Below are 15,990 nucleotides of genomic sequence, written 5' to 3'. Positions count from 1 at the left end.
CTAAAATCCTGGGGCTGGTTCTTGCTGTCACAAACACCTTTCCGCAGTCAGGTGCACAACATTTGACTGAGTGTACGCTATGAACAGGTGACACACACTCACGCTCTCTCTCTAACGGCACGTGCACATTGGAGAGCTGTAATCACTTGTAGCTTCTTGCATTTAAAAATGGTGGGAAGGCTGTATATAGGCATGTATTAGACATGACAAGCTGCATTAGATATGACAAGAGTACACCTGTGCTGAGATGCCAAGCCCAGGTCCCATCTTCAGTCAATAAACTAACTCTGAATATGCTGGCATTTTGATATGTTTAACTATCTTGCTGCTTGTTCAGTCAGTGTAAATTAGAGCAGCAGGATGAATTTTCCAGGTTACATTTTATTAGAATTTCCTTGTAGCCTTGTATGTATTATATCAGATCAGTTATCCTAAATGGTTTTCAAAATCAGGGTCTAAGGTTAGAAATAATCTTACTAAGATTATTTTTAAGAGAGCGTTGTGGGTAGATCTGCTTTTTAATGCTCTTAATTGCCATGATTTGCTGTAATACAGTCCTAAGCAAGTTTACTCATAAGTAAGTCCTCTTGAGTTTAAAGTGGTTTACTCCCAAGCAAGTATGTGTAGGATAATAAAAAATTCCTAATGCTGAAATCCTAGCCCCACCTAACCTGGGAGTGCCATTGAATTCATTAGGACTCACTTCTGAGTAGACGTGTTTAGGATTCCACTCTAAGCCCCTAATGTGCAAGCTGATATTTATGAATGACACTGAATGTTTCGATTTAGGTAACTTTCTTCCGTCCCTGAACTGACGACCGTGGTGGGGGAATCAACCCTTATCTGTTAGTTCAGTAGATTGAGCAGGTGGGGTGGGGGGAGTCGAAATGTACCCATGTATAAAACCACAAATGCAGTGTTAGGAAATCAGAAAGTCAGGGCCGTTGTGTGTTTAGTGTTGCTAAGCCCTTTTAACTGACTGAGCATCTCCATATAAGGAGAATTTACATGCCAGTTAGAAAGTTGATTCATTCCCCAAATGAATTTTCTTCTCCCCTGCAGAGGGCTAATTCTGTCACCATGTTAGATTAAATTTTTAGATTTATAGTTTAGCTCCATTATCTCAACAATAATATTTCTCGGCATAAAATTTGGCCTCCTTTCTCCAAATGGTCAGGACATTCTGAAGTCATTTATCAGAATTTTGAAAGCCTATCCTTACCCATAGCATTACCCAGATGAATCTTGCTGGAGGACTACCGTGAATCGGGATGAGTAAGCATTCACCCTAGACTGTGTTCTCTTTGCAGTAAATTAGTCCCGTGAGACAGCTTATATGCACCTTTTTGTTTTTGCACTATCTCGCTTTTTAAAAGCCATGCCACAGTTGACTGTCTGTTAAAGATGGAATCCTTATTGTCTTCTTTTTGACACTGCAGGAGGGGCCTGAGAGCCTTCATGTTCAACGCTCTGTCTTTGGGGAGAGGAATTTCAATGTCCGCAGTTCTGCATCTCAAGACAATTCCACAGTTAAAGTAAGCATTGCTGGTTAACCACAGATAAATCAACTGCATATTCAGCAGCACGTTCAGTGTTTATCATTTTTTAAGACTACATAGGTCAAGTTTGCTAGGCAGATGTGGAATGTGAACTGCGCTTGTTGGCACAATGCCTATTTTGTATTACTGTGGTGGTGGTTTTTACCCAAACCGCTTGAAAGCTGGTGGATATGCTTGCAGCATGCGTGTCTTCTCATCTGAACCTTTTCTTCTTTGTAGCTTTGTCGTCATTGTTCAAGCAATGTACTCGTCTAGCTAAGAACGATCAGGCATGTGAAATGGTATTTTGTGAGCGCCCTTTAACACAGAGGCGACAGGTCTAATAATAATTCTGCTCTGCTTTACTAGACATGACGCAGATGCAAAGTAGCGCAGATCCACTGAACTGAATTGGACAACTTTGTCAGGAATGTTTTTACTCTGCAGTAGAACAGTCTTGCAATTGAGTATACAAAAGTTACTAACCCAGATACAGTTTGATTATCATGCGTGTTGTCCACATGGCTCAACAGGGCCTTCTTGGTAGTGGCGCCTGCCATCAGATGTCAAAGAAATAAACAACTATCTGACTTTTAGAAGACATCTGAAGGCAGCCCGGTTTAGGGAAGTTTTTAATGTTTGATGTTTTATCATGTTTTTAATATTCTGTTGGGAGCCGCCCAGAGTGGCTGGGAAAACCCAGCCAGAGGGGCGGGGTATAAATATTATTATTATTATTATTATTATTATTATTATTATTATTATTATTATTTAATCAACATTAGCCATTAGACACACTTTGATGGCCTGAAAAGTGAGGAGAAGAGAGATTTTGTAGACAACTGGAGATGATACGGGAGCACCAGTATTCCCGTTGAATAATATTCAATAACCACTAAGCTAATGAATAAGAATTGCCTCTAAGCAAAGAGGTATGACAGTTCTTGTAAATTGTGAGAGAATTAGTTCCCCCTTTCGTCTTTGTCTATTGGTGCATGATGCCCCAGCACAGAAAAAGCTGGTCACACTTAAATCCCTTTGAAAGCAATGAGAAACTTTGCCACAGATATAGTGCTGAAATAGATTTGACAGTAGATGGCCACAAAATGGCAGCTTTGTGTTGAATTCCCCCTACTTTTCCCTATAACATGTAAATTTCCAAGTCATGTGTTTACTCACCCCACTGGCACGGGGTAATATAGAACATTACGGAGGGACAATGGTCCTTGAGATTGGATTTCTGGTTTTGGCAGCAGCCTCTGTTGAGCATCACCTGGTTCCTGTATAAAGCCCTTTAGTGTAAAATTGACTAACCTTTTGTTCAGATTCTGGCCTGCAGTTTACATCTCCATAATTTTATAATATTAACGTATTCTAGATATTAACACAATAGACCTTTTCCTTGAAACCCACTAAATTAGAATTCTTATAATACCTTGTTAGGTTTAATAGCCATTGGGATTTATCGCTCACTAGTCTGAATTTGGCAACCTGCCTTTAAAAATGCTACCTAATAGAACTTTTATGTCTTTGAGGGCAGCTAGAGTCAAAATTGTGTTTAAATGTGTCTTGGATTTAAAAAATATAATTTATATTGCAGCTCATAAAGCAGCCTAGGGTGACAGATATTGCAGCTAGAAAATTATTGGCGAAGAAGAAGACAACTTCGACTGTGACTAATGGCTTAGTGAAGAAAGCTGCCAGCAGTTATCCAACTAACGTGACCTGTGACTGTTATGCAAAAGATAGAGTCTGCAGTGTTTGTCTTTCAAGGTAATTAGCTTTGATGCAATCGCATTACTGGCAAGAAATGATTAAAGAAAAAACATTTGTCCAATTAATCCATGTTTAGTAAAGCACAAGATAATATTAGATCTTTGCAATGCAACAGCAGATAAATATTCCAAAAGCTCATTTTGGGCAGCCTGTTTCATGCAGGTGTTCGTTTTCACAACTAGATTTTCAGCACCCACAAATTCTGACTTAGTGCATTTGTTTAAATGTTTTCTGCATAAGGTTTTCTTTATAATACTATCAACACTCTGTGCAAGGCTGCAGAAAACCACTTGATCCCTCTTAAGTTTCAACTCTCATCTGTGACACAATCTCCACGGTGTCTCACACCAGAAAGCTGGTCCAGTGTTATAGAACACTCACTGGAGTTGGAAGCACAATGTAGTGTCACAGGTTCAGAGGGCCGCTTGTTATGCCTTGGCTTGTAAATGGGTCTAGGTCAGTGGTTCCCAGTTGGTGGTCTGTGGACCCCAGGAGGTCTGCATATCCCCCCAAGGGGTCCATGGTACCATTCACATAACAAAAACTACCACAGTGATATCAAAATTTTCAAAAGTAGGGGGTTCATGACTTGGCTGTTCGAAAAACAGGGGGTCCTCTGTACTCAGCTAATTGGAGACAAGTGGTCTAGGTCATATAACTCTGTCAAAGATCTCTGCTGGCAAAATGCAACAGTTGAAGATGTACATCTAATGTTTTGTGCCCTGCTAGCCATCTGAAATTGAATGGGATCTGCATGCATAAGCGTATTCCTTGTGATCATGGTGTGGTAGCTAGCTGCAAATCCCCTGCACACACCTAGTTCTCAGTCTCTGGTATCAGGAGGAATATGATTCCAGTTCTAAATTTGAAAGGTGTTGCAGCCATCTCATTGGGAGGAATTAATGAGAGTGGCATTCTATTATTTTACAAAATACTTACTCATGTTACCACATAAAGTCATAGCGCTTGGTTTATTTACTGTCGGACCCCTAAAAGCTCAAACTGTGCTGTTATTTGCTAAATGTGCTTTTCATGTTTTAATCCCCAAGGCGCCAGCAGGTTGCTCCAAGGGCTGGTACACCAGGATTCAGAGCACCAGAAGTGTTAACCAAGTTTCCGAATCAAACTACAGGTGCAGTATAACAAATTGAAAATGTATATTTCCATGCACTAGATACCACTGTAGGTCTTCCAGACTGTATGTAGTTGGACTGTTATCTAAAGAAAAGCTATTATAAAACACATTTCTTTATTCCAAGCTTCTTACCTGAAATAAAAACAAGTTAGGTGTATACCTAACATAGATAGCTATTATACTACCAACTTTACTGTATGCTTGTGAAACATGGACCAATTATAAACACCATCTCCAACTCCTTGAAAGATTCCATCAACGGTGTCTCTGAAAAAATATACATATCACTTGGGAAGACAGGTGAATTAATGTCAGCGTACTGGAAAGATCACCATTGTCAAATCAATGATTCTTCAACATCAACTTTGTTGGACTGGTCATGTTCAGATGTCTGATTATTGTCTCCCAAAGCAACTACTCTGTTCCCAACTTACGAATGGGAAGCGAAATACCGGTGGACAACAAAAGAAATTTAAAGACGCTCTCAAGGCAAACCCCTCCAAAATAGAATATAAACACCGACAACCGGGAAACACCAGCCTGCAAGTGCTCCAGTTGGAGAACAGCTTTTACTAAAGGTGTCATGGACTTCGAAAAAGCACAAACTCAGGACGAAAGGGAGAAATGAGCTAAAAGGAGGAAGCCTCGCCGTTATCAACTCTCACCCGGAAACTTGTGTCCCCACTGTGGAAGGATGTGTGGATCCAGAATTGGCCTCCACAGTCACTTACACACACACACTGTTAAGACTATATTCATGGAAGACAAGTGATTGCCAAAGAAGAAGAACATAGATATTTACTGTGATATTGGGACTTAGCAGCATTTCTCTCTTAAATGTTGGAAAGTGGGCAGAAAGTTCCAACACTGAGGGTTTTGCGTCAGCTGAAGAATGTTTTAATCCCTCCCTACTGCTTATTCTTCAGGGATTGTGAGAGATCATATCCATCTTTGTATTCTTTTAGAGCAAGCATAACTAACATAATACGCTTGCAGCAGATTTTTAAAAAGATTACATGAAAAAGCTGACATTAGATATTTAATCTTTTTAAGCAGATGGAAATCTGCTCATGACGACTGGAAGGCATGGTCAGGTGACTTGCTAGGGGAAGAAACATCCTGCCCTTCCAGATTAGTCCTGTTTAATAGGCAAGAGCCAAGGTCTGTGAAGTCTAGGAGTTTGTTTTTGTTTTGCTTTTAATGGTTTTTATCTGCACCCTTACTACTTCAACTACAGTCTGATGGGCCCCAAGAAAGAGGCATTCAGGAAGGTTTCGGGGTAGGCATGGGAAGCCAGAACTTTCCCTCACCAGTTCAGTCCTGCCAGCAGCAATTCAGCAAATCCCAGTCTAGCAGTGGTGTAGATTTTGACAGATTCCATTAAAAATAGCTCAAAACCTCATTTTTAAAAATAGATTTCACACAAAAAAAATCGCAACAACTTTGCCAAGAAAAGCTCAACAACTTTTGTGTCCGGATTTCCACTTTTTGAAATATGGCAACCCTAACTAAGCCATTCCAACCCTATGGACTTTGCCACACCGGTTTATTCCACCTCTTCTCTTTGATGTTGATCATCCTTATAAATATATATGTTTCACCAACACTCCTCGCATGTCACTGGCTTGGCTTGAAGGTAAAGGACACCTGGATGGTTAAGTCCAGTCAAAGGTGACTATGGGATGCGGCGCTCATCTCGCTTTTCAGATGTAACCATATGGCAATACAGCACTAGCAAAAATTAAGCACATTTGAGTTCCATTGAAGTGATTTCATTGGTAGTTGTAAGCATGTACTTTTAGCTCTCTTTCACTGAAGTCAGTGAGACATAGACATACTTAGCTTGGGATAGTACCCATAGAGCTTGATGGCACAACATGGCAAATTAGAGCATATACTTTGTCCATTGCAATGGATCCCATGTGCTCTTGCTTTCAAGTGCTTTCTCTTTTATGTGGGAGCATCTCTAAGAGTTCAGAACTGTCCTTTCCATTGAAGTGAATGAAGCAGCCCATACATGCAAAACTTTGGTTTAGGGGTATGCACTAACCACAAGATTCGGTTGAGACCCCAATGTGGTCCCTCATGAAACAGCCTGATTTGGCTCAGACCAATTCAAAGCTTTTCTGATTGAGTTCAGGGATCTATTTGAGTCTGCTTCGTTCAGTGCACCTGCAGTTGTTACTGAGATTAACAAAAGCAAAAAAACAGCTATAACTTTAGGGTTGCCATATGTCTAGAATGTCCCAGACATACCCGGAATACTGTAGTTGGAAGCAGTGTCTAGGCGTAAATCGGCAAAATGTCCGGGAAAATCTGGATGTACGGCAGCCCATGTTGGCAGTGTCATTTTTACTGATTTTCCATTAAACTGGCTGGGGAGGGGGGTTGGTGATAAAAAGCTCAACAACTCTTGTTTCTGGATTTTCACTTTTTGAAATATGGCAATCCTATTAACTTTGTTCTTTTATAACAGCAGCCCCATTTTGTAAATACAGCAGTTTTATGCTGAGCAGAAAGTCTAGCTCTGAAAGTAACTTTCTATAATACCAGTTATCATTGTCACGAGCAAATGTAAATTAAAATCAGGTTTCGATTTTTACTCAGTCTTTCAAACACACTGGGAGTATAAGTAATTGTAACTGAAGTTTGTTTTTAATTGCAGCAATTGACATGTGGTCTGCAGGAATCATATTCCTTTCTCTGCTGAGTGGCCGGTATCCATTTTACAAAGCAAGTGATGATTTAACAGCTTTGGCACAGATTATGACTATTCGTGGATCCAGGGAGACAATTCAAGCTGCTAAAACATTTGGTGTGCAGGTTTTGTATTTATATTTTTTTGTAATTCAGTGTACGTTCAGACTGTTTTGTAGCCATCCGCTTTCTGTAGATAATTTGTGTTTATATTCCCAGAGACTTTCGAATGGCATTGGAATTTATTGGTTTAAACACCAGAATCAGGCTGACCTCAAGTTAGTTTTAAATAATCCCAGTAGAAATTAAGCTTTATAGACATAGAGGATTGCTACCAAAGATGTGTCTGGTTGTTTTTCATCAATATATGAACTTCGGCTTTCTAGCAGCTCCTGGTCCAGCCCACTGTTCTGAATTCTTCCCATTTTCCTCTCCTTAAATCTCCCATATAGCTACCTTCTTGTTTCAGTCCTCTGTACCATTTCCTCTTTCATTCCTCCTGCCCTAGACTGCCCCCTGCAAATTTCCCATGGGCCTGGTTGCCTTCTTGGACCCCTGCCACTTCCTTTTCTAAGCCCTGTGTGCTTGTCCTGGCACTTATTAGAACAAAACCGGCTGACCTCTCATCCCTAGGTGACTTGAAGACAGTCCAGCAAATAGCTGCCAGCGCCTTCATTGTCATCACCACTACTTCCTCACAGAAGTTATTCCTTCATGCATCATCATATAAATGTTTATCTGGTATCTGTTACTCCTGATATTTCAGAAACTGTTCAAACAACCAAATACGTTGGTATGTACTTAACAGATTGTGTTTAAAGGTCCGTTCATGCAAATAAAAGTAGCAACAGGTTAATAGGCTAATCACACCTTAAAACTGCTGCTGTCAGTTACTTAACATTTGATTATTATTTTTTAAATGAAATATATGGAAAAGAACAATTGGCCTTACCCAAAGTGTAGATTTAAGAGAGGGATACAAGAGCCAGTGGACCACATCCTCGGGTGCTCTGTGATGCACTGATGTTAATGTGGGGCTCTCAATTGTTATTTGTTCCTGAGTGCATACATGTATCTTAGTCCTACTCTTCGAGTTTATTCCGAGGTGGGGAGGGGGAAGTAGGCAGGTATATTGTTTTTTTCAGAGACTCCATCGGTACCTTGCTGCTTGGCGAATCCGGAAAACTGAGGTGAGGGAATTGAGCCTGTTTCCCACAAGTCTTTTCTCCTGTCTCTCATCAGCTGATGAGGAATGTCCCACAGCATTGGCTGCAGTGTCCCTCGAAATAAATTGCTGTCCGTCCCCCCCTAAACCGAAGCACATAGTGGTTGGCTGCATATTTTCTAAAGGCGCCTCCCTCTTAGCATAGTTGAGAGTGTGCAGACGACTGGCCTCATAATCTAGTATTCCAGCCATACGCTCTGCTTGTCTTAGTATGTACCTGTGCTTCATGTATCCACAGTGGGAATTACTGCCAGTGTCACCAGAACTGCTCTTTTACAGATTCACACGGGTGTATATGACTAAGAGGCAGAGCGTCTGCTTTGCATCCCGGGTAGTCCTGCAAATGTCCCCGTTGGAAAAACTGGAGAGCTGCTGCCGGTCAATGTACACAGTACTGAGTTGGATGGAACAATGGTCTGACTCTGTTCAAGGCAGCTTCCTGTGTTCCTCCTATCCCTATTCATCCAGGGGTGCAACATGGGTTCTTTGCATGCCCACACATCCCCAAAACACACCTATCAAAAGTTCTTTTGGACTTAGGATTTAACTCAGTTCTGTTAGCTGTTCTGTATTCCATTACAAAATAGCAATATGGCAGATTCATCTCTTGGCGTGTTTGTTTGTGTGTGTGTGTGTGTGTGTGAGAGAGAGAGAGAGAGAGAGAGAGAGAGAGAGAGAAATCTGTTTTGCAAGCTTTGGTTCTATGAAAGGTCCAGTTGACCCAATTTGTGCATAACGTTACACCAGATTAGTTCAAAAGTCCCTCTTTACTCCTGTGCCAGGGGTGCCAACTTGAATAAAATATTGTGGGGCCCTACATAATCGGATCACATGACACAGTGCACACACACCATTTGAATGGGAATGCCCATCAACTTTGTGGGGGCCCAGCCCCCTCAAATATTTTATTGTGGGGGCCAAAGCCCACACAGCCCCTAGGAGTTGGCTCCTACGTCCTGTGCTGTGCTTGCAGGAAACAATTCACAAGCCCAGGTTTGTTGGTTACTTTCTCTATTTTAAACCACAAGCAGAACCCATGGGCTTCCTGTTCATGGTTTTGGGGAAAACAATGAGCTCTGGTACACATGCAGTGCCAAGCCAGTGATGCAGGTTTTTTCCTCCAAGCATGGGATAGGTAGGGACGAAGTGGGGACATGTGAGCAGTATTTGCCAGCACACTGCACATTTACATTAAGCCATAGTTTATTTAAAATTTTGGCTTTAATGTTAAGTGCAAACCAGTTTGCTAAATGACAAACTAGCTTACGTTTTTTGAAAGGTCGACAGTACTGCTTTAATGTATGGTATGTGTGCATCCACTGTCTGTGTTACAGTGCTATAATGTGTCTTCTGAAAGCTGTCGAGCATCCTTTCTAACCACAGTGCTTTTCACACAGGTAAATCAATACTGTGTAGTAAAGATATCCCAGCACAGGATTTACGAATGCTCTGTGAAAGGCTGAGGGGAAGCAAAACCAGCTTTGACATCTCGACAGGTGATGGGCAGATCAACCTTTCTCAGGAACCTGCATTACAAGCTGAAATCTTCAACATTTCAGAGCCTGCACTTCAGACATCTAAAAAGCACCTGCAGTATCAGAAGCCAAGTTGTCATGAACATGATGGCCTGGTTATTAGAACTTCTGAAAAGCCAGCTGATCTGGGATGGGACAAAGTCCCTGATGAGGCCTATGATCTTCTGGATAAACTGCTAGACCTAAATCCTGCTACAAGAATAACTGCAAAGGATGCCTTGCTTCATCCTTTCTTCAAAAATATTAAGCAGTGAAAAGATGCTCGGCTCTGTACCACCAGAAGCATTGGAAGTCATAGTTTCCTTATCTTTAAACGAAATCAGAATTCCTAGAGGGACATTGTTTCCTCCAAATTGCTTCATAGCTACATCCAACTTGCGGAAACAAAACAAAAACCTTGTCAGCTATTAAACATACTGAAGTCCAAATCAAAGGCAGACTGGGACAGATTTTTCCCCATGCACTTACACCATACATTTCTAAATTATTTTAATTTTGTTGTGTCGCTAATGATGCAATCTGCAGGTGCACTGAACCTCCATGAACCAGCTTGCAACCCACAGTGGTCCCAGTCGGGTCTTGGCACGATACCTGCATGGGCTTCCTTTGGGCTGCCTTGTTCTTGACTTCTAGGAGTGCCGCTTCTTCTTAATCAGCTCCTAATACCTATACAAATGTGCCTTTACTATGTGAAGGGTGCTAATGTGAGACTGTGATAGAAAAAAGATTCCCGCTGTACTTCTAGCCTCGCAGACTAATAAGTATACTTGAAAACTTGTCCTAGTCATCAAAACACATTCTCTCTTCAGAGGAAGAAATGGAGAATTCTGAAGTTTTGAGAGCCCACAACAGTAGTTTCTAAAGGCTTCGGACTGTAGCTTTTGAATGCATTTTAGGTGGAATGAGAAGCAGCTGTGAAAATAGTTACTCTAGTGTGCCCAATCCTAGCCAACTTAAAAGACCCATGTTTCCCTTCTTTCCAGGAGCTGGCAGGTGGGGAGTGATGCCCCTGCAGATGTGGCCTCCCAGCCTCAGCATTTCTGTCGCTTACTGGAACATTTTGGGCAGAATGGTTAGGACAGAGCAGTGCCAGCACCCCAATAGAGCCAGCCTGCCACTCCTGCTGGTGCAGCCATGCCACTCTGAGCTTGCTGCTCCCTTGCCTCACCCATATCAGCATTACTGATGCCAGCTGGCCAGATCTGCAGTGTTGCCCCTCCCTGCCAGCCGTTCCTGTTCCCTATCCATGTCACTATCAAGACTGAACAATTTTCATATAATTAAATGGCCATTCAGCTTAATAAGGCTTAGTGCTTGCCATAAAGATTTCCCCCCCCCCGCCTCCAAATTTTTGGAGTTTAAGGAAAATATGGATTGTGTTCTTTTTGTCCTCTTTGAAAACTTCTACCTTTCCTCCCTGCTCTGCTAGCATTTGAGATGGGTACCAGTTGCTCTGCACTGTGTGCCATAATATCTACATATGCAAGACCTGTGTTTTTGCTTGTCAAGCACTAGCTTACATTACTTTGTATAATGTGTACGATTGTCGGAACAATTTGATTTTCCTAGAATTTACCAAAAGTAAACTTATATTTCATACACTATAAAATGGATATTATTATCGCACAACAATGTGTTATAGGATCGGGAGGGGTGTGTGTGTGTCTTATTTTTGTTCTTTGGTTGCAAAGAAAGAAAAGAAAAAAAGCACAGGCTCAGCCAGCACATGTCCTACTGTAAATGACAGAGGCATCTTGCCACTGATACTGGAGATAGTATACAACCATCATGATGAGCCATTGATAGCCAAATCCTCTTTTAAAGCTACATCATTCACTACATTAAAGGCAATGTAAGATAAGCTAATAATTACATCATAAGCACTAATTGGCAGAACTGAATACCATAGTAGTGGATTTTCTGCTTCCCCAAGAGGTTAGCCTCTGAATGTTTAGCTTTTGTCACCTTGTACTAAAGATATATTCGTTTAACTTCTGTGTTATTTCACGATTTCCCCCTAAAATTGTTTTAATATGGAATACTAATGGCAGAGTCCTATAAACGTCTGCTGGGGAGTAAGTTTCATTGAGTTCTTTGGGGACTTGCTCTCGAGTAAGTGTGCATGGGTCTGCAGGCTTAATTTTTTTACATAATTACATGTTCCCACACTTTTTAACATTTGCAACAAAACCTTTTCCATATAAGGTCTCTATTACAGAAAAAAATAATTGCACAAAGCTGCAGATGAAAAGCGGCTTTTAAATAGAACGATACTTGAATCAAGATCTTTGGAAGAGTGATGGTAAGTTGTTGGTGTGTGTGTGTTTTACTGCTTTTGGCACCAGCTGTTAGAGATAAATGTTTGCAGATGTCAGAATATTGATTGCAGAAAGTCCTGAAACCCACAAAACCCTGGGGCCTACGTCTTAGCAATTTCTGCTGTTTATGTAATTTCAGCGCAGCACGTCACTGAGAAGTTATTTATCTAAAGGAACTGTGGCCAAATTTGGCAAGCTGAGCCTTCTGCCAGTGTTTGTAGATGTATTATTTCCTCCTATGTTCTTGCATTGTGTCTGTGGCCTTACTAGAATATTAGCTAACGCCAAGCAAAAAGGACCACTTTCTATGCTAAGCTCTCAAAACTGAACAAGGGTGGTAGTGGGTTGTTTGGTTTTTTAATTTTTGTTTTTGCCTTTGGTCTTTTCACTACATATGGAAATGTTGCCAGTTTCAGCTGGGTGAATATCCCAAAATTGGGCATGTGATGTTTTTATCCAATTGCATCTGGACAGATTCAAGTACCAACGCTCCCTCGTTGGGGGGAGTGTGGAATTAAATCCCTTTCTGCCTGTTTTTGAGCAATAAAAACAGATTTCTTGGATGACTGAAGCAGGAGAGTCTTGCAGAACTGACTTAACCTTGCCTTGCTCTTAGATAACAGAGATAGCAGAGGGCAGGAAGCAGTCCCCCCTTCCCCCCATAACAACATGTCATGAGGAGCTGCAACACCTTTTTTCCCCCTTTTAAAATTAACTGCTTTTTGCCGAGTCAGGAAAGAGTAGCTGTTGTCTGAATAAGCAAGGAACTGATGCCTTAAAAACAGGGTGGGTGCTTGTGCTACAGACAGCTTCACTCTCTGAGAATGGAGTAAAGTAAGGATATTTTTAGGAACGTGGGTGGTGCTGTGGGTTAAACCACAGAGCCTAGGACTTGTCGATCAGAAGGTTGGCGGTTCGAATCCCCGCAACGGGGTGAGCTCCTGTTGCTCAGTCCTGGCTCCTGCCAACCTAGCAGTTTGAAAGCACGTCAAAGTCCAAGTAGATAAAATAGGTACCGCTCCGGTGGGAAGATAAACGGCGTTTCCGTGCGCTGCTCTGGTTCACCAGAAGCGGCTTAGTCATGCTGGCACATGACCCGGAAGCTGTACGCCGGCTCCCTCGGCCAATAAAGCGAGATGAGCGCCGCAACCCTAGAGCTGGCCACGACTGGACCTAATGGTCAGGGGTCCCTTTACTTTAAGGATATTTTTAACAAGTTGCTTCTCGTCTTAATTCCTGTACTGGCTGCTGGGTACAAGGGAGACAGCTCTGTTCTTTGTAACTTCAAACAAGGCAGAAGGGCACCTAGACACATTCCTTTCTTCATTAGGAGGTTTATTTGTTTTATTTGTTCCATAAAATTTATATGCTGCTTGACTGTAGGGGGGAGGGGGAACGACCTCAAAGCGGCTTACAAAAAAGGTAAGACAATAAACAACCACTAAAAAAATATTACAGCCTGATTTTAAAACATTAAAATTGCAATAGAATAGACTTAAAACTCACATGTATGGGTTGGGTTGTCTAAATAAGAATGTCTTCAGCAGGCAACAAAAGGAATACGCTGAAGGCACCCATCGGATATTGATGGGTTGCAGCCCCAACACTTCCAAAAGTCTTGGTGCTGCAACACTAAACTATCAAGTTCTTGTAGGTGCAGTACTTGCTAATGTGAATCATCTTGCAATCTAATTGAGATTAGTATAAGGAAAAGCGATGGCAAGAAATGAACCAGATTTGAAACGGTAGATTTGGGAATGCCAGGACCAGACAGCATTTTTAACTGGTGGGGGAAATCCCTTATAATAACATACAAAGTGTGTCTTTATGGTGAAACTACATGTTACGTGGGAGATCTGTTGACATGAATGGAAGCTCTGGGGAATGTCCCTTCTAAATTCTTCTCCCTTCCCCAGGCTGCTGTTTCCAAACAGTATCATATGAAATACATTTTGTATGAAAAATAGTGTGAAATTACTATAATTTTTACTCCCTGTGTATTCATCGTCACCACGAAAGCAAGTAAAAACAGCTTCAGGGGCTGATGTAGGTCAGGAAAATAGCGCAGGATTAAATGAACCTTACTTCTCTCTCCTCCCCCAACCCCCAGTCCATCCTCGAGCTCTCCTTCAGTGCTGCTTTACTCGCATATTGAGTTCCTACAGCAGCTTGTTAATACAAAATGAAAATGTCAAGAGATGAGGATAGATCTCCTTCATTATTTGTAGCTTGGTCCTACATGACTTCTTATTTATCGTGTTTAAAGAAAACAGAAGGGCAAAAATGGATAGACATAAAGAGCAGGATGAGAAACAAAAAAACCCCAACACCTGGTACTTCATCAGCCGTCACCAGAATGGTGCCCTCCATGCAGAAGATTATCATAGAAGTTGGGAGGGACCATTTTGTTAGGGTTGCCATCTTTTTGAGAAGTAAAAATCTGGGAAAGTTGGGAAATCACTCCCCAAAAGTTGGTGAGCTTCTTTTGGGAAACCTGGACATTTTGCTGATTTCTGGAAATCCCCCCTGGAGACACTAATTCCAACATGTCCAGGAAAATCTGAATGTATGGCAACCCTAATTTTGGACTACAATTCCCATTGGCCCTAGCCAGCACAAGGGTGTCATGTTGGCAAAAAGAAAACCCACTTCCTGCTGAGTTGCTGAAGGCTTCATCTTATATCCAAGCAGACTGCAATCTGTGGGGTTCCCGTGAAATGCTTACTATCCTTATTCGAGACCATGTGACTGGAGTCCTCACTTGCGATATTTTATTTATTAAAGCTGCCTTGGGAGCAAGCCTTGGATCGCTTCCAAACCACAAATTGGGACTAGCCAGGAAATGTCAATACAGTATAGTAAGTAGCCTTGCACTGCACAGGGAGGAAATTGGTCTCCTGTGGTAACGAAAGGACCTAAACTGTCATATGGGCCCAAAGAGGAAAGCACAGAAAGTGTCCCTGATATTTAATACCTTCGACTGGTTCTCACTCTAGATTTGTACTAGAATGCTGTGGCCAGGACTGCAGAACTAAGGGAAGCCTCTTTCTGGCTTCTTCCACCAGCCAGGAAGAACATCGTGGCAAGGGGACCAACCTAGCTCCGTCAACTGGCCAGTGAAGGAAGAGCTATTCCCGCACTCACTTTCCATTTCTCTCCCACTTCTCTTCCTTTTGTACCCTGTCAATCAAAAGGTCCTGCTTGAAGACGTGCAGTCTTTTAATACAGAAGTTAATGTGTCTGCTAGATAGTAATTAGATGGATTTGTCACACACCATATATGTTTAAAGCCCATCTTCCTGCAAAGAAATCTGGGAACTGGTTTACTCTTCATAGAGCTATAATTCCCAGCACCCTTAAACTACAGTTCCCAAGATTCTATAGGGGAACTTATGTGGCTGTACACACACACACACACACACAGTGGCACCTCGGGTTAAGTACTTAATTCATTCCAGAGGTCCGTTCTTAACCTGAAACTGTTCTTAACCTGAAGCACCACTTTAGCTAATGGGGCCTCCTGCTGCCGCCATGCCGCCGGAGCACGATTTCTGTTCTCATCCTGAAGCAAAGTTCTTAACCCGAGGTACTATTTCTGGGTTAGCGGAGTCTGTAACCTGAAGTGCATGTAACCTGAAGCGTATGTAACCCAAGGTACCACTGTATAGAGAGCGAGAGCGTGAGCGCAATGCTATTTTCATGGAACTTGCCATGAATGCCTCCCTTGTTCTCTTAGAATGGCAATGGCACCCACCTGAGAGGTGCA

General features: G+C 41.9%; 1 protein-coding gene across 6 annotated transcripts in view; it reads left to right on the top strand.

Annotated features, from left to right (window-relative positions):
- Positions 1–11,539, top strand: part of CDC7 (cell division cycle 7) — a 28,554-nt gene extending 17,015 nt beyond the window's left edge. For 5 of the 6 annotated variants that reach the window (XM_053391794.1, XM_053391797.1, XM_053391796.1 and 2 more), the window contains 5 exons: positions 1,440–1,535; positions 3,139–3,311; positions 4,364–4,446; positions 7,115–7,264; positions 9,769–11,539. In XM_053391794.1, coding sequence (XP_053247769.1) covers positions 1,440–1,535; positions 3,139–3,311; positions 4,364–4,446; positions 7,115–7,264; positions 9,769–10,160 — 894 coding nt within the window. In that variant the 3' untranslated portion in view covers positions 10,161–11,539. The remainder of the gene's footprint in view (positions 1–1,439; positions 1,536–3,138; positions 3,312–4,363; positions 4,447–7,114; positions 7,265–9,768) is intronic. The other variant, XM_053391800.1, reaches the window with a different exon arrangement.
- Positions 11,540–15,990: the final 4,451 nt, after the last annotated feature.

This window comes from Podarcis raffonei, chromosome 6 (assembly GCF_027172205.1).
Source record: "Podarcis raffonei isolate rPodRaf1 chromosome 6, rPodRaf1.pri, whole genome shotgun sequence".
In the NCBI taxonomy this organism is placed as follows: domain Eukaryota; kingdom Metazoa; phylum Chordata; class Lepidosauria; order Squamata; family Lacertidae; genus Podarcis; species Podarcis raffonei.
The sequence above is the reverse complement of the archived record's forward strand: the minus strand, read 5'-3'. Positions and strand labels throughout refer to the sequence as shown.